At 41.4% G+C, this 8808-nt stretch overlaps 1 protein-coding gene across 2 annotated transcripts in view; it reads left to right on the top strand.

The window, feature by feature from the left end:
- The first annotated feature begins 222 nt into the window (after nt 1–222).
- The window catches only part of DNAJC13 (DnaJ heat shock protein family (Hsp40) member C13), a 51887-nt gene continuing 43301 nt past the window's right edge, over nt 223–8808 (top strand). For both annotated transcript variants that reach the window (XM_042888309.1, XM_042888308.1), the window contains exons 1-2: nt 223–325; nt 6526–6606. In XM_042888309.1, coding sequence (XP_042744243.1) covers nt 6539–6606 — 68 coding nt within the window. In that variant the 5' untranslated portion in view covers nt 223–325; nt 6526–6538. The remainder of the gene's footprint in view (nt 326–6525; nt 6607–8808) is intronic.

Raw genomic sequence — 8808 nt, 5'->3', positions numbered from 1 at the left:
GTAGGGCAGGGCAAGGGGAGGGAGGAAGGCGGGAGAAGCGGCTTCAAGGACCGGGCAAGCGGGTGAGGAGAGGGTGGGGGGGAAGAGCAATATGTCAGCTGACCGTGTCCCGTGACGGGTCCGGGTCTGACGGCGTCTGCGTCGAGGGGGCGGTCTCGCTGCCTGAGCTAAGATGGCGGCCTCCAGCGCCAGACTCTGAGGGAGTTGGAGAGGTGTAGCGGCTGCCGGGCGGGGGGCGAGGGCTCCGCTCAGTGGCCCTTCACCCCGATCGCTGGAAGCGCGGCGCTGCTGGGGGCGGTCCGGGCAGCGGGGGCTCCCCGGCCAGGTAAATCCTAGCGGCGGTGGGGAGGCGAGGCGGCAGCGGCGGCCCCCGCCTCCTTCCACAGCCCCGGGCGGGGCCGCCGGGCCGTGAAGCGCTGTCCGTGGGGTGAGGGCGCGCGCCCGGCCGCTGGGCTGCGAGGTTGCGTGGGCTGCCGCCGTGCGGCGAGAGGCGGGCGTCGGAGGTCCCCCCGCGGGCCGTGCGGCGCGGCGCCGCTCCCCCAGGTGTGGAAACGGGCACTGAAACGCTCTCCTGTGGGAAGGATGGGCTTCTCTCGGTGCTCAGCGTGCCCTGCGTTCCTCATGCAGCTCTTGTGGCCGCGGGCCAGAATGTGTGCTCTCTTCTAGATAGACGCCCGTGTGCCCATTAAAAGGGGGTACCTTACTGCTCTCCTCCCGGCCACAGATCAGCATACGGTCAGCTTGAGGTGCCTTGGAAATTATTTATGAAGAGTAGGGGAGATTAGGAGAAGGCTTGCGCTTATGCCGACAAGGCTTTTTTATTTTTTTCAGTATTAATAGTATGCCTGAAGAGCACGGGCAGAATTAAGTGTATGCCTCAGAAAATCTACCCTTAATGTGCTTATTTTTCACGGAGTTTTGACGTTTCTTACCAAGGTAGCTTTTCACGTACTACTTGCGTTCTGGGAGTCGAACTAAGCAGGCAGATGAAATGGCTGTGCGTGCAGCCTGCAGGACTGTGTCCCACCCGCTGCTGTGTGCCCTGACAGCTGCACAGCGGGCGTGAGCTCCGAGCTGGGAAAATGCTGTCTAACTGCTATGGTTTGTTGGCATTGTTTTAGTTTCGTTTCCAGCCTTGTGCTCCCAAGCTGTGGGAATGTTTGGGTTTGGAGTCTCCGTGAATGTGCTTATTCTCTGCTCTGGAGCTGCTTTTGAAGTTTAGGTCATCTGGAATGTTTTCCCTTTTCCTCTTGCATGTTTCCAGAAATTGGATCAATGGCAGTGAATCTGAGAAAACAAATTTGGGTAGATGGCTGCTTTGTTTCGGGTTCTCTTCTGATTCTGTTCTATTACTGCTGATTAAGTAATAGAGCCTTTCAGAAAATAGTCTGTTTCAGAACTGAAGCTTTGATTTAAAATAACTGTTACTTCTGGCTGATAAACAGACTGTCTCTTTGGGCTACTTGCCTGTAGCGAGATTTGTAGAGAAGGAGGGAAGGCTGCCCAAGGGCTTCATCTCTGAATCGAGTTGGTAAGATGCTAACAACTTGGTTCAAAATAACAGGTCCAATATTATGGAGATAAAAACAATGCTTGGCTGTAGCCTGCTTCATTTTAGAGATCTGTGTCTCTGTACATCTCTCTGATGTAGATGGCCAAGTGCCAGAGCACTTAACCAGAAATTCCTTTCCATTACTACTGGAAATTCTTCCATTTGAAACAAATTTCTAAGTGTTTGGAGACTCAGAGCTGAATATCTATCCCCATGTTGCAAAAACTTTCCAGGAACTTAACCTTGCATTTTAGCCTTGCCGGAATGAATTTCTGAAATGATTTAATATATATTTCTTGCTCCTCTGGGTGTCATGTGGGTTTTCGTCATGGTTTCCAAAGATTTAATTGTCTTGAGGAACTGAATCACTGCATTTCTAGTGCTACACTAAGGACTGGTCTTATAGGCCAGATCTAATTTCAGACCAAGCCAGTGACTTTTCTTTTAACCTGTTTCAAACTCAGTAAATGAAGCTTACTGACGTAAAAAAAACAAACGAACTCCACCTAGTATTCAGCCATTTCTTGGTGTATTGAATATTCAACTGTTTCACTTTTCAGCTTGATTGTAAAAAGGCTGCTCTCATGCCGGAAAAGACTTGATTATCATTCCTTACTGCTAGCACTTGACATAGAACCATACTCTGAAAAAATATGACAAGATGGCTAAACTATGACTGAAAGGGACACTCATTTTTTTTTATCCATTAATGAAAAAACACTTTTGTTCTCATACCTGTTTGGCTACTGGATCACTTTGGTTCATTGATTCAACAAAAAGTTGATCTAGACAGAAGAGAAAAAGAGAACATGCATGGAACAATTTGTCCTCAGTACCATTCTTCAGTGTGTGAGTGGGAGCAGTCAGCTGAGATGGACACAACTGTCACCACTGTTGTTCCTGGTAGTAGTGAGGCTGAAATTCTCAGCCTGTTTGTGTCCAGGTTTAGCGAAGGCACTGGTGCTGCTGTGGATGAGGTAGCCTGAACTGATTATCTTTTAAGGATTTGTGGGGGTTTCATCTTTCCCACCTTGCAAAAAGGCTGTGAGTTCCTGCACAAAAAGTGAACAAATCTGTTTCCAAAATTTATTATGCTGTAGTACCTTAAGAGCAGAGCATTTGTAGGGAGAAGTTTAATTCCTAAAGAATCTGTCTGAAGGTGAAACATTGCCAATTAGCAAACAGAGCAGTGAAAGAGGCAAATGAAACCTAGACAGCTAAAACTTTTCGGTACAAATTACAGTAATATGTTTTAAAGTAGATATGTAAATGACAGGAATTAGGTTCCAGAGCTGTAAGCTAAAAGGTGTTCGTGTAGAACTGCAGATAAACAGAACCATGTTCTTTACCAGTGCCTTCCTCTTACTTTTGTTCAATTGGTCACTGTTTTTTATCCTCTTAGCATGCATTCTCTCTCTCAGGAAAGTCACACTTCAGCTTTAAGTATAATCTTATCAATGCTTCTACCCTCCCATTGTGACAGCGTAGTGGAACAATCCTATTTGGGGCCCTGCACTGCTACCTTAGCATAGGTTAAAACTTCACTTAGGAGAGAGAGAGAAGATTTCTGTTCGCATAGGAAAAATATGGCCAGGTAAAAAGGCAGTTGAATTCTGTAATAAATTTTGAACCCACAGGCAAACTTCTGACGGCACGCTTAAGTATTCCTTAGCTTAAGTAATTACAGCTATGCCTATTGCTTTGATGCTTACAAGGTCACAGCTTCTTTCGAACTCTACAAGTATTAGTTTAAGACTGACTTATCTCTGTTTCCTGAAATAGACTCGAGTTTCCCAGCTGGTAATTTTGTCTGAAGGATGTGAAAGAATAGAGAATTGATAAGTTTATGCAAGTTGAATGCAGCTTGTGTAATGCACCTATTCAGGTAGCATAAATTCAGTGGCAGGGGTGTCCTGGTAGCAATCCAATCTCTTTAATTCTAGGGCCTGCTGTTTGTGGTACATGCAAAACATAGATGAGGTTTCAACTCTTCCCCAAAAGCTGTTCCACTGCTACTTAAAGTACTACAAGAACCAAAAAGAAAAGCACTGTCGAACTTCTGTCTTGTGGCATAAACCAATTAAACTATTCAGATATTGAGAGAGTGCATTAGGTCTTCTCTAAACATAATATGGAAGTCACGGGCAATATTTTGCCTACAGGAACCTCAGGTTTGTTGTTTGTGTGGGTTTGTTTGTTTTGTTTTTTACTGTATTCCACATTCAACATGCTCTCTTATTCAAACAGATGAAATGTTTTTAAAATATTGCTTTCAGACTAGTTGCCTGTAGAAATAGAGCTGAACTGTTGATCTGTTACAAAACTGAGAGCCACGTGCATAGGATATCCAAAGTCTGTGCTACAATGTCTTCACAGCAACCCTTGATGTGATTTTTTTATTAGTGGGTGCTGCAGGGCATTAAAATAATCATGAAAATTGAGGCCTTGTTGTCTTGACTGCTGTTAAACGTGAAATGCAGCATTTAACTTTAGAAAGATGACTGACTTGGCACAGAAATGGATTTATCTTAGATGGCAGGAGAAGAAGGCAGAGGTAATAGTAAGAGTGTTATCTTTTGGTGAATTAATGTTGATATGACTAAGCAAGCCACTGCATCTTACACTGACACTATGGCTAAACGTGATTATTAATACAACTTGCTGTGGTTGTACTATCAGGTACTGAAGTTATAATGTCTGAGTCAAAGGAGGTAATGTTTATTTTCTTATTTCAAAGACATCTTTGACTAGAATTAGTTTTTCATCTTGCCCTCACTGTGAACTATAGGTAACTACAAAATAGCCTCTGAACTTCACTGCAGCAGCTCAGAACACTCAGCTGTTGTTAGCTTTGTTCTCTGTTAAACAGCAGGAAAATGTGTATAAGAATTAATTGTCACTAATTCTTGGCATATTATGCCTTTCTGCTAATCTTCTCAGAGGGGGGGGATGGTCGCAATTACTCTGCAGAGGCACAGTGATGAGTAAAGCATTAAAGCTTAATGATTTTAGCAGTTTTAGTCTAAGGAAAAAAAAAAAAGGCAAGTGGATTTGTCACTTCCACTATGCTTGTGAGGCTTCATGTATCAGTATCCTGAATCTAGTTAGATGCTGTTGTCAGAATTGGTGGAAGGGACTCCTGTGTGTTCCCCAGAGCTGTATCAGAGCTACGTGTTTGCAAGCGTGAGAACATCTTGCTTTATTCTGAAGCAGGTGGTGGTCAGGTCTGGGAGATGCAGGAGTTGATTTGAGAGGTCTGGCGCTGACAAAACTGGAGTTTGCAGACAAATCAAACTTGCAATTCCATACTTAATGGAGGTAGTGTTGCTTTAAGCTTATATTCCACTTGCTAATATGTTAATGGCAAGAGAACTAGTTTAAAAAGGAGAGGTATGAGGATTGGCACTTTATTCTGAAAGCTAACTTTAAAAATTATCACATCTGAAATGTGTTGTTGTGTATCAAACTCCCTAGTTTGGACAAACTCAGCCTACTATTTTGATGTTTATTCATGGCAATAATATGTCATAGTTTTCCAGCTTAGCCTGTTTAAGAACTTCAGGAATGATGCTGCTCAATATCTTAACTCCTGAAACTTTACTCCCAAAAGTGAGATGTAGAGAATTTAGCTTGCTACAAGTCAGTGGGGTTATTAGCTCTGGAAAATTTGACTTGAAGACTGAGTCACTGAAATATGTAAACATTACTTTCTTTTTTCTTAACCTGGGGGTAGTGCCACAAGTTCTCTTTGCTGGGTAATAGTGATTGTGCTGACTCCACCTGAGGGGAAGAATTCTCAAATTAATTTCAGTTGGGCATTTGTTCTTCTTACGACTGTGTGACTGCTAAGGACTTTGCTCAGAAAGAGAACAGCCGTAAGTTGTAAGGAGTAGAAATTAACAATGAGGAAATTTTCCAGTGTTGATCAAGTAGAATTGTCTGAATGCAGAAAGATAACCAGATTATAGCAGTGTGCTGAGTTACTTTAATGTTGCTTCAGGCAAGCAATGAATATGAACTCTTGCAGTTGTTCTGTGTGATGCTCCAAGGCTGCTGTTACACTGGTACTAGTCAAGTAATCAAGAAAAGAGAATCATGTTTTTACATGTTAAAAAATAAAATTAATGTAATAAATACAGTAAACAGAGATAAGAATTTGACTCTTAAGTGCCTTGCATGCTTAAAAAAAACAAAGTGAAGTAAAATGGAAGCCTGACTTCCCAAGTACTCAGGATGCAGGAGTTGCAATTGTAAAAGTTGGTGTTTAGTGTTCAGAAATGTTCCTTAGAACTTAGCTGCTCCAAAAGTAAGGATGCAACTAAGCAGTTGTCAGCAAGTTTCACTGAATTCCTTTATGTGTTTGGGGAGTAGATATTAATGTGTGAAATTAGTATGTCAGGATGTTAGCTGTGGAATTGCTTCAACTTCTACAGCACAGAGGAGGGTATGTAGTAGCCAAGCAGTGTGCTTGAAGAGCTGACTAAGCTTCTTAATTTCAAATTGCATTTCAGACTGAAAAAAACTGTTCTGTTTTTCCAAATGGTTTTTGCTGTTTATTTAAAAAAAAAAAACAGCAACACAAGTTCCCTATGTCTGTAACTAAGCTACTGGGCTCATTTCAGTCTTATGGAATTGCCAGGAGGCTGGTGTTCTGGAAGTGACTTAAAACTTGCTTAAATCTGGAACTGCAATGTTGCTGTGAAAGTAGTGTGATTGTGGTAATGTGGCAAGTAATGGGGAGCAAATGGCTGTGCTCTAGTGTTCATAAAGAGTAACTGATATAATAAAACTGGGAAATAAATGATTCGTGTTCAACTCATCAAGCACTTAACCCATGTGTTGTTTGCTAAACATAAACATTCAGGTATCTTTATGCGGAATTGACAGAGCAGCGAATTGAATGTCTTAAAGCATATTAATGATTAGTGAACTTCAGCTGTAAATGAAAATCATGATGTTTCTCTTATTCCTAGGTTTTGGCACAAAATGAATATAATTAGAGAAAACAGAGATCTTGCTTGCTTCTACACAACAAAACATTCATGGAGGGGAAAGTAAGTAGTTTGAAGTGTTTGGGTTTTTTTTAATGTTACACGTGACATTTCTCCTTGCCATAGCTGGAGTTATCTAGATAGTTTTTGTATTCACATGTGAAAACTGAACTAAAGGCTCCTCCTGCATAGTCTTTGAACTGACTGTGTCTTCACTGGAATTAATTTGAGTTTTAAACATCGTGTTTCAGCATACCTTTGTACATGTTCCCATGCTTTGGTGTAATACTTAACATGTTGTGTAATAGATTATCTGTTAAACTACTGAGATTATTTCTAGCAACAGACATCCTCAAATACACACTTATACTTGATGGAAGTCTCTTAGATTTAAAAAATGAATCTTCAGCAGTGCTTCTCTTCAAAAGTTAAGGGACTTCTAAATAAAATTATCCTTTAAGTTCTCATATCTGTTATATTGTTTGAAGTCAGCTGTTAAACATACTTTTTGAAGCTGTGCAGGGATTTCCTTGGTAATGTTGTCCACTGTCCTTCTCATGTGCACAACAGCTTTATGAACTGTTGAGATTTTTTGCTTGCTACCTAAACATCACCAGAGCAGAAAGGGTGAGTTGTCTGCACCTCAGGAGAACAAGTTTTGTTTTGTTCAAATTGTAAAACTGAACACTGGGGCCTGAATCTGCTTGGACGGTAAGTGGGAACTGACTTCTTTTGACTCGTGGTTTAACTCAGTGGGCAATTAAGCACCACACAGCCATTCGCTCACTCCTCCCAGTGGAGTAGGGGAGAGAATCGAAAAAATTAAGTGCAAGAACTCATCACTTGAGATGAAGACAATTTAATAAGAAAGGGGAAGGAAAAAAGAAATAGTGACGCGCAGTGCAGTTGCTTACCACCAGCTGACCAACGCCTAACTGGTCTCCAAACACTGGCAGCCACCTGCCAGCTCCTTCAGTTTTATTTTTGAGCGTGGTACCACATGGTATGGAATATGCCTTTGACCAAATTGGGTCAGCTGTCCTGGCTGTGTCTCCTCTCAGCAACTTGTGTGTCCTGCACACCTGCTGATAGGACAGCATGAGAAACAGAGCAGTCCTTGACTCAGTGTAAGCACTGATCAGCTATCAACATTATTCAGTCCTAAATCCAAAACACAGCACCATGCCAGCCGCAATGGAGGGCATTAACTATTGCAGGCAAGATGAGCACGTGGCTTCTAATTATCATGCTTCCTGATTTCTCACTATTGAACACTGGGAGTATTGGGGTGGAAGACGGGATTGCAGTGTGGCAGATGCAGACCTTTCTCAGTTGTGCTTTGAAGAATCATGAAACTGCTTAATTATCTAATTGGAGAGTTCCCTGTCCTTTGATCATCAAAAGCTACCCTCTGGTTAGTTCAGAGTGCACAGTGAACTGAGCAACTGCCTCTGAGGGCGAAAGCTTTCTTCTATCAGGATGGATTCTTAAGTGTGATTTGAAATATCACAATTCTAATAAGATAAGTATTTGTTTAAATCAAAGCTTACCTGAATTAAGATCTACACATCTGGATTTCTGTGAGCATGAGGGACTGAGCTGTCTCTGTTAGTAATAATAAAGTATTATTTTGGGATTGAACATTAAAATTAGTTTCTCTCTTAATCTTTCTTTTACACAATAGAAGATCTGATCTTTCCCTTGAAGTTCCTGTGCATGCCTTCAAGTTTAGGATGCAAACAAACTGAACCATTTGGTGGAAGTAAAATACAGTGCTCAAATTACATCTCTTGCCCATCACCTTCCATTGAAGTGCCTGCTCCTTTATGTTGCAAGCATTTGAAGTCACAGTAGGATGACCTTGAACTTTGGTATTGTTGTCATAAATGATCAACTTTTATAGAACCTAAAACTAAATCTAGAACAGATTTATGTTGAAAACTCACTGTCACTTCACCTTTTCTTGTAATAAAAGGGATAGGATTATTTGGTAGATACTTGCTGCTTGTTATGTTGCAGCAGAAACTTGTATTTAATATATTAAATGAGTGAATAAAATGTTAAACAGTGTATTACTGCTTGTGATAAATTCTTAAGAACAGCATGAACAAGTTTTATTTGCAAAACATAAAAGAGTACTTACCTAAATTGTGCAACAAGAGAAGAAGAAACAGTTCAAAAGATTTTCTTTGTATTCCAAGAACTGGAGCATTCATTGGCAGACTGAATATAGTGGAATTATTAGCAGCCATAGTAACTTCAAGA

Source organism: Lagopus leucura, unplaced genomic scaffold (genome assembly GCF_019238085.1).
Source record: "Lagopus leucura isolate 7727_CA_CO unplaced genomic scaffold, USGS_WTPT01 Super-Scaffold_100157, whole genome shotgun sequence".
Classification (NCBI taxonomy): Eukaryota; Metazoa; Chordata; class Aves; order Galliformes; family Phasianidae; genus Lagopus; species Lagopus leucura.
The sequence above is the reverse complement of the archived record's forward strand: the minus strand, read 5'-3'. Positions and strand labels throughout refer to the sequence as shown.